General features: G+C 54.2%; 1 protein-coding gene across 8 annotated transcripts in view; it reads left to right on the top strand.

The window, feature by feature from the left end:
- Nucleotides 1-27,219, top strand: part of SEMA5B (semaphorin 5B) — a 118,755-nt gene that overhangs the window by 60,512 nt on the left and 31,024 nt on the right. For all 8 annotated transcript variants that reach the window (XM_025475135.3, XM_049105465.1, XM_049105464.1 and 5 more), the window contains 2 exons: nucleotides 17,480-17,681; nucleotides 23,064-23,163. In XM_025475135.3, coding sequence (XP_025330920.3) covers nucleotides 17,528-17,681; nucleotides 23,064-23,163 — 254 coding nt within the window. In that variant the 5' untranslated portion in view covers nucleotides 17,480-17,527. The remainder of the gene's footprint in view (nucleotides 1-17,479; nucleotides 17,682-23,063; nucleotides 23,164-27,219) is intronic.

Here is a 27,219-nt window from a genome sequence, read left to right as displayed (position 1 = left end):
AGTGTCGGAAGGAAGATCCAGATTTACCCGATTGCCCCCTGCCCTTTCTTGCAAAGAAGATATTTCCGGTTGTGTTGGCGGGGAGGGGTTGGGAGGCAAAGAGCTGCCCTTCTTCCAATCTAACCGGGAAGGTACTAGGGCGCCTGGATGGCTCCGTTGGTTAACTGTCCAACTCTTTATTTTCCCCTCGGGTCATGATCTGTGCTCAGTGGGGAGTCGGCTTGCCCTCCCCCTGCTTCTCCCCACCCCCCAACCCTACTCTCTCTCTCTGTCTCTAAAATAAATAGGTAAAGTATTTTTAAATAAAAAGGACAGTACTGGGGGCCTGGACCCCTCCAGTCCTTTCGGTCCACCCCGCCCCACTGCTAGATCACCCCCAGGTCCACTGTTCCTTCTGACTCAGGTTCATTGCTCCAGGAGAGACAAGCCCTGAAAAGAGGGCCTGGAGGGGGGGATTAGCATCCATGCATCTCTGATTCTGTCCAGCTGTGTAAATGGCTTAGCGAAGACTAAAGCAGCCCGTAATTATCACAATTATAATGAGCGGGAGAGCACGATGCAGGAGTATAATCCAAATTAAACTGCAAAGGGGAGCACACTATCCCCCGAGGCTCTTTCTGCCCAAATACTGTGTGAGTCTAGGAGCCTAAGCATTCCTGGGGGCCCATCCTGGCAATCAGGTGACATGGAGACCAATTGATTTTTAAATTCACAGTTTTCCAGGAAAACATCATGAGGCCTTGGAGAGGATTCACACCTTTCCTTGCTGGGGAGGCAGGTGTGGAGGAGAGCAGGGCAGCCTGGAGGACGGAGGTGCAGACACCAGCTCTGCTCCCAGGTTCGGTTCGGGGCCTGGAGGGGGTTGAGGGCTGGGCCTGCCCCCCCCCCCCCCCCCCCCCCCGCTTTGTCTTGCACACAGGGCGAGGGGTTAGGAGCCCCAGACCAGTTTGTGCAGTTTGGTCTTGACCCCAGCTCACTCCTTCCCCTAGCTCCTTGTCAGCCCTCCTCGGCAAAGCCTCTTAAGGACTGACCGGTTTTAGGACAGCTTCCCTGGAAGCGGAGCCTGAGCTGGCCTTCCTGCCCAAGGGGTTAACAGGGAGAGCCCCTGGGAATCACCTGGGAGGGGTGAGGGGAGCAGGATGGGAGATGAAGATGCGCTCTCCAGGGAAGCCTGCCTGGTCCTGCTGCGAGCTCTGGGGCACGAATTACACCACAGAAGTTGGTACCCCAGGACAGGGGACTGGGCTTTTATGCTTCTGCATCAGTCGTGGTTGCCCCCCAGTCTCCCAGACATAACTCCACGAGGAGACTGCCCTGGGCTCAGGGCCAGCCTCTCAAGAAGGGGGCGGGGGCTGGGGGGGTGGGGGATGGGTACTCTGGCCCAGGAATGGGGGTCTGGGCAGGGTGCCAACAGCACCTGCTACACAGCTATTCCAACCCCACATTTGTCCTCTCCTCTTTCTCTCTTGTGAAAAGCCACATTAATTAAACTCAAGAAGTTCCTCATGTATTTCTGAAGATCATAGAGAGGTCATTTGTGGGGTGGTTGGGAAGGGGAAAGTCTAAGGTTCTTCTGTATTCTAAAGTCTATAAGATTACACTCAAAAGTGAATAATTATTGGGATAATTCTTCCAAGACTAATCACATGTAAAGGCTTATTTTAATAAATGTCCTTACAATGAAATTTCATGCTGACTGGCTTCTCAAGAGGGCACTGTGAAATAGCTATTATTATTATTATTATTATTAATTATTATTATTATTATTAATTCCCACTGCACAAACTGTTGGTCAGTGGTGGAGTATTTTACTGAAGGTGACTCAGCTAGTCAAAGTAGTCCATTTCTTTTTTTTTTTAAGATTTTATTTATTCATTCATGAGAGACACAGAGAGAGAGAGAGGGCAGAGACACAGGCAGAGGAAGAAGCAGGCCCCATACAAGGAGCCCGATGTGGGACTCAATCCCAGGACTCCAGGATCAGGCCCCGGGCCGAAGGCAGGCGCCAAACTGTTGAGCCACCCAGGGGTCCCAAGTAGTCCATTTCTAACAGTAAAATTTCAGGTAGTATCACAGACATCTGGGGACTATTTTTGTTAGGAGGGCTCTTTCCTCAAAAGAGCTCTTTAAATCATCAACCTCTTAGCCCTCCTCCAAAGCATCAACCTCAAATGAAAAATATTTATCAACTGTCTTCAGGGTTCAAGACCCTCGTAGTGTCTGGGGACTTTAAAAAGATTGTGGCATCTGCCTAAGATCCTTTCAGTCCAACCAGGGAGCCAGATATATAACAAACAGGGAGGTTGGATCAACTGGCAACCAAGTGGGTAGGTGGGCGCCATAGGAAATGGGTGTGGGGGGTCTCCTGAAGGGGAGGAGTGCTCCAGGCAGGCCTTGGAGAAGGCGGGTCTTGAATCAGCTAGATCCAAGCTAGCTGCTAAATAATCCCTTCCTGCCAGCTGGTTGTCACTGGGAGACCCGTGCCAGGCAGTGGCACATCCATCCGCTCATCCATTCATTCACACAACACGTGTCAGCTGAGTTCCCACTACATGGCAGGCTCCGTGCTTGGCTCTGGGGAGGCAGTGAGGAGAGTGCTCCCCCTGAAGCTCACCATCTAATGCAGACATGGCCCACACTGCTGTCATCTTTCCAGACCCTAATCCTGGGTCCTGAGCAGTCCAGGCTGGGAAATGCTCTGAACAGCAGTGTCTGTTCTTGACTTCACTCAACTCTAAATAAGCAAGTGATCAGTTTGTTAACCTCCCTAGAGAGAAGAGGTTTTAGAGGAGGGAGGGTGTCCCCCAGGAATGCTTTTGGCGCATGTAACAAAAACCACCACCAGAATGACCTTCAAAGTGAGGACGTGTTTAACCACTCCAAGGTGGTTAGAGGTAACTGCAGCTGCTGGTCTCGGCCTGTCACTCATGGGCCTTTCTCTCATGGTGCCAGGATGGCTGCCGTAGCTCAAGACGTCGCATTCCTCTGCAAGACAGGAAGGTGGCAGGATGGAAGGGGTTGGTGCCAGCTGACTGTTCTCTTGTGAGGAAAGCAGCGCTCTCCTAGGATCTGTAGCTGACCTCTGCTTACTTCTCGTGGGCTGGAACTATGCACCTTCAGTGACTGAAGGGGGTGGGGGGTGGATGTCAGGGAGGCAACCACTAGTGTTGCCCCAAGAAGAGCTGTGGACTTCCTCGTACGAGCTTAGGCACTGAGCTTCTGCCCCTGGCTCCTGCCAGAGCAACTTCTGGACGGATCTGAGTCCCTCCTGCTGAATCATAGACCTGCTTCATCCTAGCCCACCCTCTTCCCCTTCTGCACATGGGGACCCTCCTGCCCCTCTCCTTCGTGCCCCTCCCCTCCCTACCCCACTACCAGCTGCGACCTGCCCCATCCCATTCCCCACATCTGCCTTCTGCCCTCCTGCTTTCCACTTTACTTTTTACCCACCATGAAATCCCTTTGGGAAAGGAAAATGGGAGGGAGGATGAAAGAGGAGGGAAAGTGTTAATTAAACACCAGATGTTTAACTCTGTTAATTAATGGCTCTGTTACCCTGAGTGGCATCAGCCCTCTCTTATCTGTCTCCTTCACCCTCATGACATTGGTGCAGGGGGCCTGAGACCAGGAGAGGGAAGATGGAGAAAGTGGGCCAGGGTGACCCTGAGGAGGTGGTTCCCTTGTCCAGGAGGGGGGAGCGTAGACGTGCTGGCATAGCGGCTTTGGGAACAGAGAGAACCGGAACGGTGGGAGAGACGCTGAAGGCCTGAGGTCACAAACAGACAGGTTTTGTTTGGTGCATGTGGGGATTTCAAAAAATGCAAGTTAATTACCAGCATTTAAGAAATAAGGGGGGCAGCCCTGGTGGCTCAGCGGTTTAGCGCTACTTTTGACCCAGGGCGTGATCCTGGAGACCCGGGATCGAGTCCCACGTCGGGCTCCCTGCATGGAGCCTGCTTCTCCTTCTGCCTGTGTCTCTGCCTCTCTCTATGTGTGTGTGTTTCTCATAAATAAATAATTAAAAAAATTAAAAATAAGGGAATTGCACATAAATCCAAATGTGTAGACATTCTTTAAAAATGGACAGGTCGCGGCCCGTGTCAGCTAGAGAAGAGGGAGCTGAGTGGCAGCTGTCCTGTCCAGACGGGGTCCATGCTTCCCATCCTCCACTGTGTCCCCTCCCTATCCACCTGGTTCGTGTGTCTTTGCTGCCCCTGAGGACTCCTGGGCTTGGGATCCACTGCAGAGGTACAAGTGCCGGGACTTGACAATGGATTGGATGTAGGAGATGAGGAGTCTGGGAATGCTGAGACATGAGCCTCAGGGTACCTGGGGGGGCTGCAGTTCCTTTGACAGAAATGGGGGATCTGGAGGGAGCAGGTTAAGAGAGAAAGATGGCAAATTAATTTGGGGCAGGCTGCAGCGGGCCTGTTGTGGAGATGGCCATGGGGTCTGGAGTTCAGAGTGAGGGGCTGGAGATCTGGGGAACTGATGGAGCCGGGGTGCAAGTGGGAACCCCGGAAGGAGGGAGTGGGAGCTGAGATCACCCTGGGAGCAGGTCAGAGTGAGAGAAGACCGAATTGAGACTAGAACCTTGGAGAACCACATACCTGGGAGAAAGAGCTAGAAATGAAAGTTGGGGCCAGCAGAGAGGTTGGGAGGAAGCTGGACATGTGACGACAGAGAAGGGAGTATGGTGTCCAAGGTCGATGGCGCCTTCCACTTTTATTTGCCTTGAAGCCCCAGGGGTACTTCCAGCCAGCTCTATGCCCCTGGGGGAGGGAAACGGGGCTGAAGCCCTTGCTCCTCCTGCTGCCCTGTTTGCTGGTTCCCCAAAGACCCATGAAACCAACCATTTACATCGTGGCAGTGTTACTCTTTTCAGGACACCCGGAGTCTTTTTCTCGAATAACTTTAGAATGAAAGACTTTGTCCCTGATGGAAAGTTTCAGTATCATCCCGAGAAATGACCCACTAGGTAAGCAGCGGCCCTGCGTCAGTGTGCGCGGAAGGAGGGGTGCAGCATCTGGAACTGACACGGACACGCAACTCCTTGCCACCCCAAAGACTCTCTCCTACCCTGGAAAGGCTGAAGGAGCAGGGCTGTGGAGCCCGAGAGGCCTGGGGCTAGTCCCCAGCCTGTGTGGGGCCCCCCTTCTTCTCAGCTCTCCAGCGTGGCTTTGTACGTGCGTGGGAGGAGGGCAGCTTGCCGGGGTTTCTGGGCTGCAGTCTGGGCCCGGCCCCCCAGCAGAGGTTCCCTCCCGCTCGCTCTGACACCCCCAGCACAGAAGGCAGCAGATGTTACTGGTCTCACTTCATTTCAATAGATTTACAAGCATCCCTTTATGTGTTACTGAAAAATTGGGTGTAAATCCTATTTTAAGAACACAGTGGAACTCATTACTTGAAGAACGCTTCGGAAAATCCTTTCGAGAAGTGAATAATAATCAGCCTTTGGTAAAACTTGTGCGCCGACAGTTCAAGAATTTCTTCCCGTGAAGCGCAGTTCACCTGGAAGGCCTCTCCCATGCTCTCCTGTTCCCGTTTGATGGAGGTCCTCTCCCCCCACCCCATCACACTGCTCCCCTTCCCTGTGTGTGCTCTCCCCCTGACTTTGGTCCCCTCTCCCCAGCCCTCGGGCTCCCACACCATGCCCCCGGCCAGGGGCTCAGCGGCCTCTTCCCCCAACCCTCGGCCCCCAGCCTGTGGGGCCATGACTTGCCGGTGACCCCCTTACTGGCCGCCGCTCTTCCTTCTTCCACATTTCAGGGCCCAGATGCACCTCCGGGTGTCAGAAATGTTTGTCACGTGTAAAGAGTTGGGTGGGAGTGCATCTGGTGGGGGTGGTGGGCAGAGTCATGGCCCATGTCCTTACCCCCAGAACCTCTGAGGGTGTCACCTTATGCAGCAGAAGGGACTTTGCAGATGTGATTCAGCTAAGGCCCGGGGTGGGGAGGTCATCCGGGATTTTTTTTTATTTTTTATTTTTTATTTTTTAATATTTATTTATTTATTCATTCAGAGAGAGCGAGAGAGAGGCAGAGACACAGGCAGAGGGAGAAGCAGGCTCCACGCAGGACGCCCGACGTGGGACTCGATCCCGGGTCTCCAGGATCACACTCCGGGCTGCAGGCGGCGCTAAACCGCTGCGCCACCAGGGCTGCCCGTCATCCGGGATTATTAGCCCGGTGGGCCCATCGTCATCTCGAGGGTCCTTAAAAGCCGAGACCTTTTCCCAGCTGTGATAGAGGGAGCTGTGAGTGTGGAAGGGTGGCTAGAGGGAGGCAGTGTTGCTGGCTCTGGAGATGGGATATGGGCAGCCTCTGGAAGCTAGAGAAAGCAAGGACATGGGTGCCCCCCTGGAGCCCCCAGGAAGGATCGCAGCCCTGCCGACACCTTGACTTTTTAGCCCAGGGAGACCCATGTCGGACTTCCAGCCCGTAGAATGTAAGAGGACGAGTGTGTAGTCTGAGGCCACCAGGTCTGTGGTCACTGGTTACAGCAGCGCCAGGAGGCCGAGACAGTGGCAACCACACGGTCTGTCGGGAAGGCTGGCCTCACCCCCAACCTCCTCTCCCTTGCCTCCCCTCACCTCGCGCTCATGGACTCACCCGAAATCCTCCCCTTTCCCTAGTGATTCCAGCCAGTTCTGCGGTCTCCCGGGTGCCCCCCTCTCCTGCTGCCCACACCTCATCCCTGAGCCACTCGACATCCCAGCCACGCAGCCGAGGTGCGGGTGGACAGGATGGGGCTCGCTTTGCTCCGATCAGGGGTGAGGGTGTCCTGCGGGAGAGAGAATGAGGGGCTGGCAGGGGGCCCACGCTGAGGGGAGGGCAGAGGGAAGACCCGGGCATTTGCGGGGTCAGCAGCACACCTCCTGAGAGCTCCTGGTCCTCCTTCCTCAGCCCAATGGATCTTGGGAGCTCTTTTTTTTTTTTTAATTGTGGCAACATACACAGAAGATAAAATTTACCACCTTAGCCATTCAGAAGTGAACAGCTCAGTAGTATTGGTGCATTCACACTTGTGCAACCGTGATGGCCATCCAAGCCCAGAACATCCATCTCTTGCAAACTGACACTCTGCACCCATTAAATAACAACCCCCCACGACCCCATCTCCCTGGTCCTGGCAACCACCACTCTAATGTCTCTACTATGAATCTGCCCATTTAAGTGGAATCACATAGTATTTGTCCTTTTGTGTCTGGCTTATATTAATTCAGTCTTAGGTCCTCGAAGTTTATCCGGGCTGTAGCGTATGTCAGAATTTCCTTCCTTTTTAGGCTGAATAATAGCCCATTGCACATACGCACCACATTTTGTTCACGGTTCATCTGCCAGTAGACACCGAGGTTGCTTCCCCGCTTTCGGCTGTTGTGAATAATGCTGCTGTGGGTGCGGGTGTACAAATACCTTTTCGAGTCCCTGCTTTCAGTTCTTTGGGGTGTATACCCAAAGTGGATTTGCTGGATCAGATGGCGATTCTACTTTTAATTTATTGAGGAACCACGATATTGTTTTACATTGCAGCTGCACCATTTTACATTCCCATCAACCCAGTTTAGCCAGTTGTGAGCGTACAGGTCGGTGGCATTAAGTGCGTCCACACTGCTTGCACGCGCCGGCACCACCCATCTCTTTGGGAGCACGGGCTCTCCGGGTGTGGAGGAACCACGCTCGGGAGCGTTGAGTGGAATTGGGCCCTCTTTGCAAAGGTTTACGTCGAGTAAGTGAATCTGTCATTGAAACCCCAAGGAAGCCTGGGCCTTTAGCTGGATTTGCCTTCTATTTTTGAGCTGTAGGCATGTTTTCAAATGCAGTTTTCATTTTATACAGCAACTGAATATCTGATAGCAAAATGTTTCCACGGAGAGAGCTTGCCCATGGGGAGGAGAAAAAGAAGGCTGCTCTAATGAATAGATAAGCTTGATTTGTGTTTGGCAACATCCTTAGCATTTAATTCCAGCAATTAAAGTAGGCAAGTCTTTGTTTTCCTTTTCCTTGCAAAAACAATAAAATATTACAGACTGTTTGGGGGGAAAAGCCCTACTCGTTGTCGCACCCCCTTAGTGGGACCACCATCACCATGCATAATGCTTACCTGAGCTTGGCGTGAACAAACACTCATTCGCCCTACTGCACTCGAGCTGCTCTGCAACTATGAGCAGCGTCGGGGTCCAATGCACGCATCCCCTCCCCACAGCGGTCCTCTCCTCGTGCATTTGGTCCACCTTCCTCCACACATGCGTCATCTCCCACAAAGTTGCCCTCATGAGGTTCACACTTGCTTGCTTTCCCAAATGATGTGAACATTCCCTTTGTGTTCTTGTTTCCTGTTCTCCCCTTGTGCGGACATACCTCGTTCATGGGAGCGAGCCCTGGCTCCGTGATCCTAAATACAGAATGACTGGGGACCGTGTGGGAGGGGACCCTCGCTTGCAACAGATCGCCGGGGTGGCCTGAGCCCTGGTGAGAAGCTCACGAGGCTGTGTCAAATAGTGCCATGTTCCTGCGCGGGGCACTGAGACTCTGCAAGGGGCAAGCTCTGCGGCTCTACTGCCTGGGTTTGGATCTGGCTACCAGTTTGCCCTTGTGCAGGCTACTGGACTGGTCTGTGCCTCAGTTTCCCCAGCCGTGGAGTGGGCATGATAACAGCGCGTGCCTCACAGGGTTACTGTATGGATGAAATGGCATCAGGAGCATAGGATACCCCCTGATGTGGGATAGCATTTCCCTCTTACCTTCCCACGGTGTGTAACTGCAGTTGGGGGCACGTGGATGAGACGGCAAGGAGGAAGGCCCGTCCCCCATCAGGGCCCGTGCACGGCCTGGGGTTTGCAAGGAATAGACAGAGGAGAGGGGAGCCCAACCGGGACCTGCCCCGTCGCAGAGCAGAGAACATCTTGCACAGGCAGGGAATAGACTTGATCCTGGGAAAGAGGGTGGGAGGGCTCGCTGCTCCCAGGTTCTGCAGCTGAAAACTGCTGGGCAGTCTCTGTCCCTCCCCCACCTGGTCCCAACCTTCCCTCTGGGCCCCAGTCGCCCAGATGGTCTAAATGGGAAGAAAAGAGGAAAATCCGTATCCAATCTGCTCTATTCAGAGCAATGGGAAGGAATCTGCATCTCAATTTTATCTTTGTGCTGAGCTTGGCTAAGCTTTGCCCCCCAAGTGGTGAGTGATGGGTGGGTGGGAGGATGGCATTGGTGGCCCCCGTGGGGGAGTGAGGGGCGCCCCCACGCCCTCCCCTCCTTACCAAACCGCAGACAGAATGCATTCTTTCCTGCTTTTGGTTTCCCCCTGTTTCCTCTTCTTTTCTTTTCCTTCTCTTTCTCTCCCTCTTTCCCAGGCAGGCAGCCAAGGAGAGATTTTGAATGGCAGCAAGGAGGGAGGGGCCGGCCAGGAGGAGCGGTGCACCCTTCTGAGAGGTCCAGGGGCTCCTGGGCTGAGCAGGAAAGAAGCATCCCTGGCCCCCCACCCGCCTGGCCCCTGGCTGTGGGGCCTGTGCTGGGGGTGTGCTGCGGGGGTGCCGGCTCTGGGGTCTGGCAACCTCTGGAATTTCCTTCTCCATAGGCGCTCAGGACTTGGAAAACTGGCTCCCGCAGCCCAAACTCACAGGAGACTGATTTGCAGCAGGAAGAAGTCAGTTTAATAATTTATAGCCCGAAAGTGCTCTCCCTGATTGGGAAGGCAACTCAGGAACCCAAATTAAACTCTGAGGGCTGCTGGGAGAGTGTGCGGGGTTAGGGCTCTGGAAGGTGCCAGGAGGGCTGGGCCCAGTTCTCCTCAAGGGAAGGCCGGGTGTGTGGAGTGGCCCAGTGCGTGGTCTTGGGTTCAAATCCCTGCTCTCTTACTAACTGGCACTGGGACCTTGGGCGCGGCCTTCCTATCAGCTGTGAGTGATGATCTTCGAATGACAATCACAGGGTCATCTCTCGGCGATCTTGCCAAATTGCCGTGAGGTTTTGCAGGGAAAGAGCTTAGCACAGTTCGTGGCACTTCTTGATACACGGAGGCCGTGTTTATTTAAGCCCTCATCCTTAGGGTCCTAGGTTGTCTTTTCCCTTCCGATTACAGTCGAAGTTGTGATTGCAGGCGGGTGACCCGCTCTAACCCATTGCCCCTGCTGCCCGCTGTCACCCGACTTCCCAAAGCTCAGATCTGACCACATCCTTCCACTGCCCCAACCACCAGCTAGGCCTTTTCAGCAGAAGGAAACCTCCTGACGCTTTAGGTTTTTTCTTAAAGTGTCCCCCTGTTTTGGCCTCGGTCTTCCTCTCCAGACTCGGCTCCCTCTGCTCCAATTCTCCAGCCTTGCTAGATTGTGTAAGGATGGTCCAGGGCCAAGTCTTTGCCTGTACCGTTTGCCATCCCGTCATTCTGGAATGCTCTTCACCCCTGATGGCTGTGGAAGCCCCCCCTCTTCTTTCCTTTAAGGAGTTCTCCCTCCTGTAGGAGGCATCTTAGACCTCCAGCACCCGGCATTCCTCTCTCTTGTCTTTCCCAGGGCACCTGGCACCTTGTCTGCAGGCCCCCCTCCTAATCTGCCTCCTGCTCATCTTCCACCCAGGCCTCCATCTGCTTTGTAGGACTGTCACCGGCAGGACATTAGGACCCCTTTGTTTGTCCCCGTCCTGAATGGCTTGGGGAATGAAGATGGTCTCCAATGTTGAGTTCAGCTTCTCCCCACTGCAGGAAGGTTTGGGCAAGTTAGCTCTCCAGCAAGCAGTGGGGGCCACTTTGGGCTCTATGGGGGAGGAGGGGGTTACTCTCTCTCTCTCTCTCTCTCTCTCTCTCACACACACACACACACACACACACACACACACACACACTCCACCCCTGTCTCCCTCATCCTTTGCCCCAGAGAGCAAAGGTCCTTCTGTACCTGGGCCTTGCAGCCGCTCTGGCCCTGGCCCTCTGCCCTTCCCTTGCTTTCTTTCCCTCACACTCAGCAATTTCATCCCCTCCCCGGGCTGCAGCGAATCCTCCTCCCACTGTCTATGCTGGGGAAGGAAATGAGCCCTGGAGCAGTCCCGTGGAAGGCGAGGCGTCCTCAAGGGGTGCCTGTGTGGGTGTGCATCCTCTCTCACATGCAAGCACATGCATCACACGCCTCCCAGCATCATTAGAGTGATCCCATATCGAGGACCACAGGGAATTGGGGCAGCAGCGGAGAGAAGGCAATAGAAGCTCTGGCCAATGATTTGGGAAAATGTTTTCCTTATCACTGAAGGTTTCCCAAAATAGCAGGAGTGCTCCAGCTCCCTTTCCCCCACTCCTGGAGAACTCTGCCACCGTGCCAGTGACAAGTGGCTCCGAGACGGGAGGCAGGATGAAAGCACAGGCTCTCGGTGCCCCCTTACCTGTCCGGCCCCAGGCCCTGGGTTGCTGTGTCTGTCCTTGGGGAACTGTCTCCTCTCCTCTATTAAACTGTAAGCTCCTTGAAAGCAGGGACCGTACTTTTGCCAGGCCCCCCCCCACCGCTCCCCCACTTCCCCTGTCTGTACAGGCACCAGCGCATAGCGGGTGTTCAGCAAATGCTCAGTGAAGCATCCTATAAACGAGCGAGTGGGTGAGCCTGGGAAGACATTTCAGCGACTAGTGAAGGTTTTGTGCACAGGAAAGCATTTATACGAGCAGATCTCCTAAGGGCCTGCTCCATGGTCCTGAGGCAGGGAGCTCCTAGCCCTGTTTTATGGGTAACAAAGCAGGATCCTCCAGGAAGAGCTACACGGGCCTGGTGGCCCCCTGAGCTCAGGCCTTGCCGTGGTCCTCCTAGCCCTCCAGCAGATCGGGGGTCTCTGCTGCACACCCCCCATAGAGAGACGCCCAGATTACTTTAATGTCAGGTCAGGCTAGAAATAGAAATTCCTGTTTGTCTCAGGCATGTTTGGTTATAAGAATGAAAACCCAGACCGCATGGGACAGGAATGGTGCCTGGCTGGTGATACTTGAGACCTGAACAAGGCCTTAAACAGATGGGGAGTGAGTTACTCATCATCAACAGCAACAATAGCCACCCCCCTATTCCGTGCATTTCAGGACAGGTGCGGTCCTCGGTGGGGGAGCGCCAGAGAGCGACCCTTAAGCAGGCTTCACGCCCAGCGCTGAACCCAGCCTGGGACCCGATCCCACGACCCTGAGATCATGACCCGAGCCCTAATCAAGAGTCGGGCGCCTACCTGACTGCACCACCCAGGTACCCAGGTCGGGGGCTCTTCCGAGCCCCACTCAATCTTCACACCTCTCCGAGGCAGGCGTCCCTAGTGTCCTCGTTTTACAGACAAGAACACAAGCACGGCAGTGTGGTGGGCAAGCGTCACAGCATGAAGTCTGGAGGTGGACAGAGCAGAGCCGACCGATCCTGCCAACCTCCCAGGTCCCACCTTTCCTCTGCACCACAGTCCATATCGCGGGCCTGGGGGAGGCTAATGAAGCCCCTTGCATCCTGGCTGAAGGCCACGGGGAGGAGGAAGCCCCGGAGCGCTTTCCTGCAAGCCCCCTGTCTGGTCTGGTGGGCCAGCAGGGCCTTCGGGCAGGGCCCCCTGCCCCTCAGCACCCACCAGTGCAGAGGCCCCTTTGGGGCAGGAGGAGGCAAGAGAGGACACGAGGCTGTGAGACGCCTCCTGGTCTGACAACTCTGGCTGGCTTCAGCGAAAATGCAAGGTTTTATTACAAGGATCCAGGAGTAGCTCATGGCTCATGGAGGGAGGAAGTAGTCAGACCTCGAGAAGGGGCTGGAATCGGGAACCAGAGTCTGTTAGTATTCCAGGGAGCCTCCGCGGTCTGATGCTGTCACAGCTCTCTGACTTCAGGTGGCCACCTCATCTGCTCCCCCGCTCAGCCCACATGACAGGCGGGAGAAGGCCACCCCACGGGGCCCACGGGGCTCCTTCCAGTTTCCTCCACAATGACCGACCTGCCCCTGGGGCGGGGATGGGGGTTAGACACCCAGGTTGTCGTGGGGAAACATCGATGGGCCTGTTTTGACCGCATTTCCCCCCGGTGCAAGGGGCTCTGATGGGGAGGGCGGAGGTACACCTAAACCTGCGGGGCGTCCTCCCTTCCACCTGTGCAGGGAGGGGAGATGATTTCCAAAGAAGGGGGACTCCCGGGAGTCCAGCGCTCTGCTCACGACGACCAATCCTAGCGCTCAGGGATGTGGGGTAGGGCACCCTTGGCTTTTGCTGACATTTGCAAAGCAGCAAGCCCTGGCTTATCAGGCTCTGCCCCGACCGTCAGCACCCCACGCTCTAGCCCTATGGCTCGCTGCCCTACTTCTCCTGCCCCTCCTTTGCAACCCTCTTCAGGTCCACTGGCTTCCCTACCAAAGGCAGAGGAGTCCTCGAGGGTGACGGCAAAATAGGCCCATGCCTGGGTCCCCGTCCCGTGGGCTCTCTGACATCAGCCTTCTGGCCCACACTTGCTCTCCTAAGGCTTGCAATGCTCATCTGAGTTAAAGCTCTCCCTGCCTCCTCCCTGACTCCTCCCTGCCTCCTCCCTGCCAAGGCTAGGCCTCTCTCTGGGGGGCTGACTGGTCTGTGTGCAGTGTGCGCCACTGAGCTCTAGCTCTCTCTTCCTCTCTCTCTCTCTCCTCCCTCCCCTGAGTGGAGCTGATCTGGAATCGGGGTCCTGCCCCAGCCCTTCCCCACCCACATCCGTGTGCTGCACCCCCGCCCTTCCCCCCAGACAGCCAGCGTGCCCTGCCGGGGCCCAGGGGGACCAGGCCCTACTGATCTAGTCGTTACTACTTCAGAGGGGACCTGGAGGACATAGGTGCCTAAGGGCTGTGGAAATCAGATATCAGGTACCCTAAGGCCCGGGGCCCGGGGAGGGTGGGTGCTAGACCACTCGGGTGAGGGGCTGATGGAGGAGAGGCCCCAGCTAAGGTCTAAAGAGATGATATTTGCACATGGGTCAGGGTCACCCAGGGGATCTGTCTCAGCCCAGGGCCCCCGAGGCAGCTGGCATGCTGATTGGGATCTGCAAGGGCGGGTTAATAAAGGAACAATTTGCGAAGGTGGGGGCAGGGGTTGGGCTCTCCCCAGCAGCTGAGGATCTGGGGTGGCGGCTCTCCCAGGCCAGGGCACCAGGAGGCCTTAACTCTGACCTTCTCTGCAGGGGCGCTCACCCTGCTGCCCCCTCTCGCCCTCCTCCCTCCTGCCTTGTGCCAATGCCCGCCCTGAACGCACAGAGGAGAGGAGGCCCCGTAGCAGTCCACGCACCCGGCAGGGAGGAGGGGACGGAATAGGGGCACAGATAGAAAGCCTCTGGCACAGGGGACGCCCGGGTGGCTCAGCGGTTTAGCACCTGCCTTGGGCCCAGGGTGTGATCCTGGGGTCCCGGATCGAGTCCCGTGTCGGGCTCCCTGCATGGAGCCTACTTCTCCCCCTGCCTGTGTCTCTGCCTCTCTCTGTGTCTCATGGATAAATACATAAAATCTTTAAAATAAAAAAGAAAGCAAGCCTCTAGCCCAGACGTCAAAGGGCGAGAGGAAATCCCATCACAGCGGCAAGCCCCGGGCGGCAGGGAAGAGCCAGCGGGGCTCTGGGGAACAGCAGCGGGGAGCGGGCAGGCGAAGACCCCTCCGGGAGGAGGCCAGGGCCGGGCCTCCCTCCCAGCGGCTCTGCCCCGAGGGGTGGGCCAAGCTTTCTGCGGGAGACAGGGCCAGGGAGGTGCACGTCTGACCCTGAGGCTGAGGGGCCCCAGGGCCCCGGTGGGATGCGGGGTGGGACAGGGCAAGAGAGAAGAGGTGCTGTGCTGGGCGCACGGTCCGCAGAGTCACGGGAGGATTTCCTCGAAGCCTCCAAGCAACACAGTGACAGGTGTTAGCCAGTCTCGCACATGTGAGAGAGGCAGGAAGAAAATCATCCTGCTCTCGTTTCCCAGACCTGGAGTAAGGTGGCGTCGGCAGGAAGGGAAGAGAGAGGAGGGGTTAGGAGCAAAGGGCCTTAGAGTGGGAAGGAGCCCAGGGGACTCCAGTCCCTGCCAGGCGTTGGTCACAGTCACCTTTGGGATGACTCACCTGCCAGCCCCGGTAGCCGCCCCCCACCCCCCACTGCCAGTGGAAATGATTCTGATTTGCTCCCACCTCCAGCGGGGAATCCCTGACCTAGTTCAACCTTTTATTTCATAGAAGAGAAAAGTGACTCCAAGGAGGTCACTCCGTGGTTCAGGGACTTGTGAGGCACCTGGTGTCTGCAAGGCTTGGTGACACATCGGATGGGCCAGGGAAGGAGAGAGGTGGTGAGCTGATTCAGAGGGTCCGAGTCCTGCCCCAGAGGAACTGCTGTGCTCCCCTGCATTAGAAGTTTTAGGGAACTAAAACTAGGCCTTAAAAGGTCTTTAAACTTTTTATCGAATGGGCAATATTAAACCTAATTATTAAATTAAACCCTAAAATTTGATTATTTAATAATCAAAACTGAAAATGGTATAAATAAGGTATATATTGAGATGCCTCTATCATGATTTTGCTACTCACAGGTAACCTGCTTTTAAAATCATTTTGGGAAAAAATAAAAAATAAAAAAAAATAAAATCATTTTGGGGAAAAAATAAATAAAATCAGTTTGGGTTTATTTTCCTAGTGTATGTCAATGCTAATAAAAGCCAGCATAAATGTATGTTCTTATTTCTATCCCCTTTTTTACACAAAAGGCTACATGCTATTAGACTGTTCTGCATTGTGGGGGGATTTGTTGGTTTTTTTTCTTTCAGTTAATACACCTGGAGATTTCTCCCTATCAAAATCTAGAGAAAAAAAACCACCATTCTTTTCTAGAGCTGCGTAGTATTCCATTACAAAAATACACCGTAGCTTGTTTAAGCGGTCTCCAGTTGCCAGATATTTGGTCGTTTCCCCGTCTTCTGTTAGTTCAAACAATGTCCCAAGGGATGATCTTACGCATAAATCACTCTGCATATGTGCAGGTGCCTCTTTAGTCTATTTTTGCTTCTCCGCGATCTGTGGCGAAGGAGCAGGTTTCACATTTCAATTTACAATCTGTCGCAGATGGGTACTTATATAAAATTCAATAAAAGTGAATTACTAGAGAGGTAAATTGACAAAAAACTATGAAAACTACAAGCCCCCAAATTGTATTGGATCCATTGGACATAAAAATTACTCTGTCGTACATTACTAGGAGGCTTTTATTTTTTTATTTTTTTTTTATTATTATTTTTTTTACTAGGAGGCTTTTAAACACTCACTCTGAATTTCCTGCCTTTATCTTCCCACAGAGTCGTCACAGTGTACCATCGTCATCGGTCCGTGGACCACACTTTGAGTAGCACGGGTTCAGATTCCCAGAAATTAGGTCAAAGGGTACACGCCTGTGCCATTTTGCCAGAGTCCTCTCCGTGGTGGGTGTACCATTTGGCACAGTGGTTTGTGAGAGTGCCCCCTTTCCCACAACCTCGCCAAGAGTGCCTTCCACCTTGGATTTTTGCTAAAGTGATGGGTGAACGGTGCTTCTCTCTAAGTTTTAATTTCTGTTGTTCTTATTTTGAGTAGAAATAGTCCCATTCATATATTTTTTTTTAAAAGATCCCATTTATTTATTCATGAGAGACACAGAGAGAGAAGCAGAGACACAGGCAGAGGGAGAGGCAGGCTCCCTGCGGGGAGCTCGATGCAGAACTCGATCCCAGGACCCCGGGATCACACCCCGAGCCAGAGGCAGATGCTCAACTACTGAGCCACCCAAGGGCCGCACCATTCATATTTTTAAGCCCTGTTTGTATTTATATTCTTTTCCCAAGGATTGTTGATCTTTTCCCTCTTGAGCCTCAGGAATTATTTCTATACTCGGAATATTAGTCCTTTGTCTGTGATATGTGTTGCAACTATTTTTTCCAGTTTGTCATTTGCCTTTTGATTTTGCTTGGTGTTTGTTTTTTAGGGGAGAGGGGCCATGCAGAAGGTTGGGGTTTCGTGTAGTTAAGTTTGTCAATCTTTTCTTTAACAGCTTCTGGATTTCGAGTCATGGTTCTCTCTTCCAAAGTTATAAAGAATACTGCCCACATTTTCTTCTAGTATTTTTATGGTTTTATTCTTAACACCTAAACTCGTCTCTAGTTGGAGTTTTTCCTAGTACAAGGTGTGGGTTCTGGATCCAAATTTATCTTTTTACAAATGGCTACCCACTTGTCCTAGCTCCGCTTATTAAAATCCCTAGACACCACCTTTATCATTAAAACTAATTTTAAACCATTTGGGATAATAGAAAAAGCTCTATAATTTGTCAGTTTTATCCAGAATACCATTACAAGGGAAATTAGCTCTCAAGATGTGATCTATAACTTCGTGTTACTAGGGCAAGGTAAAGTGTAAGTAGCATAAGTCAAAGATAAATGTATTTAAGCAAACAAACGAAGGAAACCGGTGGGACCTCTCACAACCATGGCTGAAGCTGGGAGAAATGGGCACCGCTGAGGGAACAGGTGGTGACTTTCAGTATTTGCTTTGCAGATCTTACCCAGGCTGCTTCCAGGAGCTGGGACTGCAGAGGGGCCCACCATGGTGTTCCCCAGACCCCTGGCTGTCACCCTTTTGCCGCCCAGCCTCACGCTGCTGGTGGTCCACCTGTCCAGCTCCCAGGATGTCGCCACCGAACCCAGCAGTGAGCAGCATCTGTGCACGCTGAGGGAACACCCCACCGTGGCCTTTGCGGGTAAGAGCCGCGTCCCACTCCGTCCTTTATTGAAGGACTTAGGTCTGATTTTAGTCTCCAGACAATTTATTTAAGCCTTTCATCCTTATTTACCTGGGGGAGGAGGGCGACCTTCTCTGGCATTCCTGCTAGAAGCGGGGCTGTGGGTGCCCCGGGGGGAGTGGGCAAGGGTTCGTCGGCCGTCTCAGCTCTAACTCTTCTGCAACCATGAGCTCTATTTTGTAGCTTCCCTGGGAGGCAGAATGAAGATGAGTCACTGCTTAGGAAGTGCCTGGCGATCTCTGGAAACTTCCTGCTGCTCTAAGACCGTTGCAGGGATGCCTGTCCTCAGGGCCCTGGGAACCCAGAGGGAAGGAGGCCTCGATGACTAATAATTCCCTTTGTCTGTCAAGGGAGGGCATAAGATGTCCTCTTAAAGTGTTTCTCAAACTGGGATTTGTGAATCACTGGACATATTCTGAGAGGTCTATAATTTCTCAGTATGAGTTTCTAAAATTAATATATATATTCCATGATAATTTAACTTCTAAGCAAAACACAAATATTGGAGCAGCCCGGATGTTTTCCCATGACCCGGTGGCCAGTTTGGGGCTCCCTGGTGGTGCTCTGATCGCAGCACCACTTCAGGATCCATTGAGTGGCATCTCACACTAGAATCTGTGGATGTAGCTTCAAGGATCGCCAGGTTCTTAAGTCCCTGCCCTGTTTCCACATCACGATAACCCTGGCAGGGAGGCAGGGCAAGGACTGTCACCTCCTTTTACAGATGGCAGGGCTGGGGCAGGCCTTGTTAGAGGCAGGCCTTCGCGGTGGGCATCCAGTGCTCTTTCTACTCCCCGTGGCAGAGGGATCAGGGCTCCACCTTCAGGCCTCCCAGGCAGGAGAACGAGAAGCTGCCCTTTGGGGTTCCACACAGCTAGTCCAGGGGGGCAAGGTGGAAACCAGAGCAGCAGAAGAAATGCAAGAGTCTGAGGCTGGCATGGGATTTGGGGGGGCGGGAGGGGTGGTACGGACAGGAGTTGGGGGTGGCAAGGTGGGGAGGCCGGGGTGTGCAGAAGTGTGGGATCCCCAGCTGTGGGCTGGCTCCTGTCTCGGGGAGGAGAATTTGCAGCTGTCTTCTCAGTGCTGTCTTGTTTGAGCTGAGATCCAAGGCTTTGAAGGCTTAAGTGGATTAAAGTAAATTAGCGATGTCCTTAAGCCTACAAAACACGGCGTACACTCTCAGACTCCTGATGGCTCCCAGAGTTCTGGTGGCCGGGAAGGGAAGGACCAAGTGGGGACAGGAGTGGGATTCTGGGGGCTGTCGTCTTGTTGGACGCCCTGTGGCAGCTCCTAATGAACCATTTCCTCTGCGGGCCTGGCTGATTCTGGGACAGGGACAATGGGAGGCGAACAAGGGAACTCCTGTTTCACCCCCCACCCCCCAGGCTGGTCTGTACCAGGGCAAATGGGGCAGGCGGTCCAGGTAGTGGAGAAGTAGAAGTTCCTTGAGTGCCTGGTTTCTTTGGTTTCATGTTTTATTTTATTTACTTATTTATTCATAAGATTGTATTTATTTATTCATGAGAGACACAGAGAGAGAGGCAGAGACTCAGGCAGAGGGAGGAGCAGGCTCCTCGCAGGGAGCCCGATGCAGGACTCGATCCCGGGACCCCGGGGTCACGCCCTGGGCTGAAGGCAGATGCTCAGCCGCTGAGCCCCCCAGGTTTAACCTTCGGGTGCACATCACCTGAATGAAACCAACCTCCCGCCCCATCTTCTTTCCGAACGGATGTCTGAGGCTCAGATGGACCTACAGGGCTGACGGGGAGTAACTGAGGAACCCCCAGCCCCAGCACGCAGAGATGGTCCGTCGCCCCAGACTGACCGCCCTGGGGACAGGTGTCACCTCTGCTCTTCCCGCCCCCCATCCCGGCTCGCCCGGCCACCCCCCAACTCACCCAGGCCTCCACTCGACAGCTTTGGGATTTCCTGTCCATTCAGCAGATTTGTCCTGGGCCCTACTCGACATCGGGGACCGAGCTGGGGGCTGCGGGACTTGGGGGGTGAGCGAGAGTCTCCTCCAGGTGCTCCATCTCTCCCTTGGGCCTTAGAGGTCGCCCGGAGCGGGACTGGGCCTCTGGTCCACTCACAGCTGTTGGCGCCCGTGGGTACCCTCGAGAGGCTCCGTTCGTGTCGGGTGATGGGCTGTGTCCTGGGTGCGGCCTCGTTCCAGAGAAGCGGCCCCATAACCCAGGCCAGTGCCGGGCTTCCAGAAAGCCCTCAGGTGTCGCATGTTATTTCTGACCCATCAGTAGGTTTCCAGCCCCGCACCCCGAGTTTCCCAACCCCTACCCCCCGACCCCGACCCCGACCCCGACCCCCGACGGCTCTGTGAATAAGGCCCGAATGCCCTCGAGGAACCGCCAGGTGCCAGCCTGGCAGGCATGTCCCCGTTCCCTAAGGTTACATGTTCTCCCGTGGGCTTCCCGGGGGTGGGTGGCACCTGCGTGGGCTATTCCCTGGGCCCCGCAGGAGTCCCTGGGCCGCAGGGCTGCAGGGATGCGGTGAGGCCGGTCGGGGTTAGTCCTCCGAATGGGTAATTGAATTGACTATAATTAAAATCACAGGCGCGTCGCGGAGAATGTCATCTTCCTCCTAGAGTCGCCGTCCACAGCCTCCGCTGCACACGGAGCTCAGAACGTGCGTGCTTGGTGTCTTAAAGGCCTTCCCTTGGGCCGCTGGCCTGTTTCCTAAGACGAAGCAGCTCCTGTCCCCAGACAGCTCCCCCGGGACCAACCTGCTGCACCTGCTGCCTCCCGGCCCCCTCGCCCCTGTCCCCTCACCCTTGCCCCGTCCCTTTGGGGCCAGGGGAGAGGGACAGAAACCCAGAGGGGCTGCCCCCCTCCACTCCCACCGCTGCCCCGGCCTCCCAGTGCCATCCCCCACCCCTGCGCTGCTTCGCCTTCCTTTCTGCTCCCCTTTCCTCCCCGGGGGAGGGCGGGGACCTGAGCGCAGGCTGGGGCTCAGCAGGCCCCGGCGGGGCTCCTCCTGGCTTGCTCACGCATCGCACCACCTCTCCCCCCACAGCGGGCACATCCCTGTCGGCGGGAAAGAAGGGAGCCAGAGCGTGACCCAGCTGCTACTGTTGGGGAGCCCTCAGCCTGATGGGACAGCCAGGCCCCTCTCCCCTCCCCAACACATACACGGAAACAAACTTGAGCATATTCAGAGAGATGAAAACGCACAGTGTGAACAGAACAGACACGGTAGAGAGATTATGTAATAAAATAAAATCAGGGTGGAGAGGTTCTGATCCAGGAAGCCTTCCTGGAGGAGGAGGACCCTTGGCTTAGTCTCTAAGGTAGTGTATACTCTTCTACCAGGATTTCTAAGTGGCCCTGAGGTCAACTAAAAACCCAGCGCACCTGACTCCAGATCCACTCCTCATACCCATATTGCGTGGGTGTCATTGCACGTTCATGACAATCCTTGCTAACCCGTAGTCACCTGCTGAGGGCAGAGGCAGACCGAAGGGTTTGCTACATTTTGCTGCAGAACTTCTCTCTCCTTCTTCTTCTTCTTCTTTTTTTTTTAATCGTGGATATCACAGTTTTCTGAAAAACATCCAGCTCACAAAACCTCGAGTTCTCCGGGGAGCGATTAAGTGTTTGCCTATCGTGCAGAAATGAAGGGCTGCTTTGACTCTGGAGTGGAGGGATAATGAGCCATGATTTATTCCCTTGGATTACACAGATACGCACACACATACACAATCCTCTGGACCTTCTGTGTGCCAGTTGCTAATGCACTGTGGGGAGCAAGCACAGGGCCTCACGTTACTCCCTCATCGCTGCCCCCTTGACGGGAAAGCTCTGTGGCCCACGGCTCGATGGTGCCCCACGGCTCTCTCGATGGGTCAGTTCCCTCCGGTGCACGGGGTGTGAGGATGGGATGGGAGGGTCTCCAGTGGGAGGGAAAGAGGGAAAGTCGGCGAGCACTGCTCTTCGGGTGTACCTTCCTCAGACCACGCCCCATCCATCCAGAGGGCCGTGAGGTCTCTGCCCACCCAGTCCCCATGGTAGGCTTTGGCCTTCCTTGGAGACAAGAATAGACACTGACCACCCACGTGCAGTTTCCGCCACCTCCATGGAGCCTTGTCTGAAAACTTGACTCTTCTTATACAAAAAGGAGTTGAGAGGGACACCTGGGTGGCTCAGTTGGTTGAGCGTCTGCCTTTGGCTCAGCTCTTGATCCCGGGGTCCTGGGATCGAGTCCCGCATCGGGCTTCCTGCAGGCAGCCTGCCTCTCTCTGTGTGTCTCTCATGAATGAACAAATAATTGAAATCTTAAAAACAAACAAACCAGAAAAACCCAGAAGGGAGTTGAGAATTACTCATGCATTCACTCAACTCCTTGCAGGTGCTGGGCGGAGCCTACAGCTCTAAGAAGCAAGATCTTCCCTACCCCCCGCCCCCCGCCCCAGCAAAAACAACGGGGCTAGACTCCCAACAAGAAGGGGGTTTGATGGCAGTAAAGACCTTACCCTGGCCTGAGGGAGTCAGGGAAGGCTTCCTGGAGGAGGCCAGGTGGGGATGGGGGCGAACAGGAACTGTTCCATTGAGGGAGCACAGAAGGGCAAAGGTTTGCAGGCTCTGGTGGGATAGATCTGCACAGTGTTCTAGTTTAGTGTGGCCGACGTGGTGGTTTGAGGGGGAATGTAAAAGTGAAGCATTATTCTCTCAATGAATCGCTGAATAATTGACGTGCCAGGCATTCGATTGGGAAGCCAGGGAGTCCAGAACCCAAAGGCCTTCACGGGAGTTGCAACTTATCCTTGGGGCAACCGGGAGCTATTATAGGGTTCTAAGCTGGAGAGGGACATGGCCGGACTTGCAGCTGGGAAAGATCGCTCTGGTTGCCTTGTAGCAAGTGGACCAGGGGGGCGGGGTGGAAGCCAGGCTAGATGGGATGCCCTTGGCACCAGTCCAGGCAGGAGGTGATAGTACCTTGGATGGGGGTAGGATGCAGAGGGCAAGAGGACGGAGTTCTTGGAGGTGGAACCCCTATCTAGGATTTGTGAGTGTTTCTAAGCGCTGGTGAGGGTCTAGGGGAGTCAAGGATGATTACAGTTCTCCATCTGGGCAGCCAGGGGTCAGGGGGGAGCCCCTGTCCGAACTAGGGAACATAGCAGGAACAGGGGCCACATCCCCACTGCCTGTCCCCCAGCTGGCTGCTCATGGGCGGGGGCAGGGCGGGTGGGACCAGGCTCGAGGGTGCCCCGGCCTCATTGCTCCCTGACTTCATCCTGACTTTAGCCCTTCCATTCTGGGGTCCGATGCTGGTGCAACTGGAAGCCCCCGGCCCAACAGTAACCAGAACGGTTGCCTCTCCCTCCACCAGATCTGAAGCCGTGGGTCTTTAACTTCACCTACCCTGGAGCCCGAGATTTCTCCCAGCTTGCTCTGGATCCCCCCAGGAACCAGCTCATCGTGGGAGCCAGGTAATGAGGTGTAGGAGGCTGGGTGCCACGAGGGGCACTGTGCTTAGAGTCGGGTGGAGGGAATATTACTTGGGATATGCCCACGGTGGGCGGACCCTTCCTGGCCTTGGGCCACGTTCCTCTCTCCCAGGCCCTTTCTATATGTGAACGTCTGTCTCCCACTGAAGGGGGCATTAGTGGGAGCAAGGGTAGGGAGCGGGGTGACCCCTAGACCTCCAGATCTCAGCCAGCCGTGGTCCTCCTGTGCCTGGTGGCTATGGGGAGCAGGAACACCTGCTGTCCCCACCCTGCTGCGGGGATGGAAGCGCCCCGCAGAGAAGGTGCCAGGAGCCCCCTGCTGGCTGGCTGGCCGCCTGCCCTCACCTGGCACGCTGCGCTCGATGAGCTTCTCCCGGGCAGCACCTTGCTTCCTTCTCTGTTGCCTCACTGGTCCAGCTCTAGGGAGGACTTGCGGAGACATTATGGAGTGGAACAATAGGTCCAAAATCCTGGGCCTTCAACTCCAGTAGGGAAGGAAGCTTAGGGATGTTTACTCCAGGGGGGTCTCAAAGAGTGGTCCCCGGACCTGCAGGACCAAAGGCACCTGGGAACTTATTAGAAATGCAGATTCTCGGGGTGCCACCCCCTGGCTGCTGACTTGGAAGCTCCGGGGTGAAGTCAGCAATGTGTTTTAGCACACCCTCCAGGTGAGTTTGAGGACTAGGGTTTGAAAATCCCAAGTCTAATCCAACTGCCCTAGATTTAAATGTGAAGAGGCTAGGGACGGACGGGGGAGCCGAAGGGGACCTCCCCAAGATCACATAACAAGATTGATGGGGGAGCAGAGGACTAGCTGAGGACAAAACACAAGCCCCAGGGGCCACATTGAGGAGTCCTTGAACCAGGCAGAGGGACCTTCCTCTACAGACTCCACTGCCTCGATGTTCATGCTTTGCTAAGGGGCAGCAGGCAATCTCAGCCCAACCCCCAGGAGCCTGTAAATCTACTTTAACATATAAAAATTCCTTTAGAAATGTCCTTTATCTCTAAGCCCCCAAGATCCATGTTGGCAATCATCCCCAAGCACTTGGCCCACCGATACACACCTGAAGGGGCTCATGACTCAGGTTTGACTAGACGGTAATAAGTGACTTTTTCCCAACAATAGCCAACCCCCTCCAGGTCCTGGAGACCTTGCTTCCAAAATCCCTTAGAGAAGCCACTGTCCCCAAACCCCTCCCAACTCCCAGGTATAGAACCAGCCACCTCTCACAGGCCAGGGGCTGCAGCCCTTCCTGCCCAAGGGTCCTGTCCCTGGGCTTTAATAAAACCACCATTTTGCACCAAAGACGTTTCAAGAATTCTTTCTTGGTCATGGGCTCCAGACCTCACCCCACCAAACCTCACCTATATTCCAAACTTTCATAAAAAATGACAACAGAGGGTGGGAGCTGCAAATCCTGTCTCCCTACCCCAGGGTTAGAGTTTTTTTCTGCCAGTTATCCACTTCGGTGGCACTGGGTTTTTTTGTTTTTTTTCCAGAAGCTCTCCAACCCAGCCAGTCAGATTCTGCAGGTGTGAGGGCGGGGGAGGGTGGGCCACCCCCAGGCTACATCGTGAGGTTTAGGCTCCTCTCCTTGACCACCAGCCTTTCCTGAGCATACCCACCCCCTATTCACCCTATGAAAAGGGAGCCTGTGGGGCAGAGCTGTGGATTCAGACCCTGGAGCTTCAAGGGTCTGATGTTGACTTTTGAGCCTAGACCTGACCTTTCTCCCTTGTAAAGTCTAGCTAGATTCCAGTCTTTGTGCAGCCAGTCTCTCAGGACTGTTGGGAAACCAGGGTCTGAAAGCATTTTCTTTTAATTTTTTTTTAATTTTTAAATTAACTAGGTTGCGTCAGTGATATGCATTATGATAAAACATTCAAAAGGTACAAAAGAATCTACAGCGGAAGGCAGGGCCACCCCTGCACACCCCGAGCAGGACCCTTTCCTAAGGGCATGTCCTGCGATGAGCACAGGCTTATGCAACTATATGAGCGCGTGTAGGCTTTATCTTCCCACAAATAAAATAGTTAACTCTTGAACCACAGGGGACGTGGGGTAAGGACGCCGACAGCCCCTCCCATCCCGTGCCCTTGAACACCTGCCTGTAACTTTTGGCTCCCCCCACACTTAACTACTAATAGCCACTATTACTGATAGCCTTACTAATAACACAAACAGTTGATTGACACTTTTTTTTTCATGTTACATATGCTTTATAATGTGTCTCACAATAAAGTGAGCTAGAGAAAAAAGTGTTATTCAGAGAATCCTAAGGAAACACGTTTACGGTACCGGACCAAATTGAAAAGAAATCCGCGTGTGGAAATCCACGCAGTCTGAGCTTGTTCAAGAGTCAGCTGCGATTGGCTTACTTTTCGTTTTGTGATAATTGTGGGTTTCCCCGCAGTTGTGTATGTGCTGCCCAAGCAAGTACCAGATTCCCACGCGGTTGTAAGAAATCCTATGTAGACCCGGTCCTCACACCCTCCCCCAGCCTCCCCCAGTGGTGACAGCTTGGGGAACGATGGCGCATGACGGTGAGGGAGCTGACCTCCAATGCCATCCTTCTCCCTTCTTCAGATTCCACCGGTTTCACCAATGAGTTTTCTTAAACCCCAAAGGTAGTGCCGATGCCTCCCCCCTGATCCTTGTGGAAGCATCTTGAAGGCTGCCATCCCTTTGGTGCCAGGTGCCACTTTATGCACCATACATGCAGCAAAGCACCTCCAGCATGCAGGGAATGAGGCGCCTAACAAATCACCCCATCTTCACCCCGGAGCTCCTGGACTTCAAAGCTCAAAGCTTGCACACCTCACTGCAAATGAAGCGAGGTCCTCAGTTTCTTCCCTTCCTCCTCTTCTTCGTTCTTTCTGGCCCCCTGGGTCTCTGGAATTCAGGCTGGGGATTTTGTTGTTGTTGTTGTTGTTGTTGTTGTTGTTCATTTATACCGTGCCCTGTTCTGGAAGGGAGTTAGGGGCGGGCAGGCTGCAGAGATTTCTCTCTGTTCTCCTATCCCAGAAGAGCAGACTGCGATGCTGGGATGAATGATTTTTGATGGGATAAAAATTAATAAAGTGATGCAATGTTTCCCCTAATTTTTTAAAGCTGTGAGCAGATGCCAGTGTTACCTGAGCAGACAGCTGGGGCAGAGCCTGAGCCCGTCTGTCCTCAGCAGGGGCTGGGAAGGTTTCGCAGAGGCCCAGAGCCAAGGTCGCTGGTGGGGCCTGCCCAGCCCCGGGACAGCAAAGAAGCTAAGTGGAGGCTGCGCCTGGAGCCCAGAGCTGGGGAAGAGAAGCCTCCAGGCTAAGGTGTCTCTGCCTCAGGCCCCTGGATTCATTCAGCAGGGCCCCCCTTTTCCTGCGGGCCCCCTCCCCAACCTCTCTCCTCAATTCTCTTCTCAGGACAGCTGAGGCAGGCCAGAAGGTTCTAATTATTCCTGAAAACCTCAGAAGCCAAAAGAGGAATGGCCGAAAGAAGATGTTAGAAGGAAAGAAAGAAAATTCTTAGGGAAAACCAGACCTCACATCTGCTTGACATTAATAAAGCCTTTCAACATGCACCACACCGTTCCCCCGTCTCCGCAGCCCCGGGAAGTGAGAACGAGAAGCATTAGTTTCTCCATTTTACAGATGCGGACACTGAGGCTCCCAGAAGGCCCCCGGCAGGTAGCGGAGCTAGAAGTTTCCCTGCCTCTGCAGCCGGGTCTGATCTCATACCTCCTCCGGCTCCCACCCATGCGTAGCCTCCCCCACCAATGGGGTCCGTCTGCACCCTGACAGGCACATCATTGTCACCCAAAGCCCAGAGCTGACCTTGTGGCTTCTTGGTGTGGTACGCTCTGTGGGTTTGCACAAAGGTGTGTAAGGACACGTGTCCCCCATTACAGTGTCACACAGAGTAGTTTCACTGCCCTAAAAATCCTCTGCGCTCCGCTCGTTCATCCTCCCACCCCACAAGCACTGATCTTTTACCACCGTCTCCACAGTTTGCCTTTTCCAGAATATCATAGAGTCGACATCATACAGTGT

The sequence above is a fragment of the Canis lupus genome, chromosome 33 (genome assembly GCF_003254725.2).
Source record: "Canis lupus dingo isolate Sandy chromosome 33, ASM325472v2, whole genome shotgun sequence".
Lineage (NCBI taxonomy): Eukaryota > Metazoa > Chordata > Mammalia > Carnivora > Canidae > Canis > Canis lupus.
This window is presented reverse-complemented; position numbering and strand designations above follow the sequence as displayed.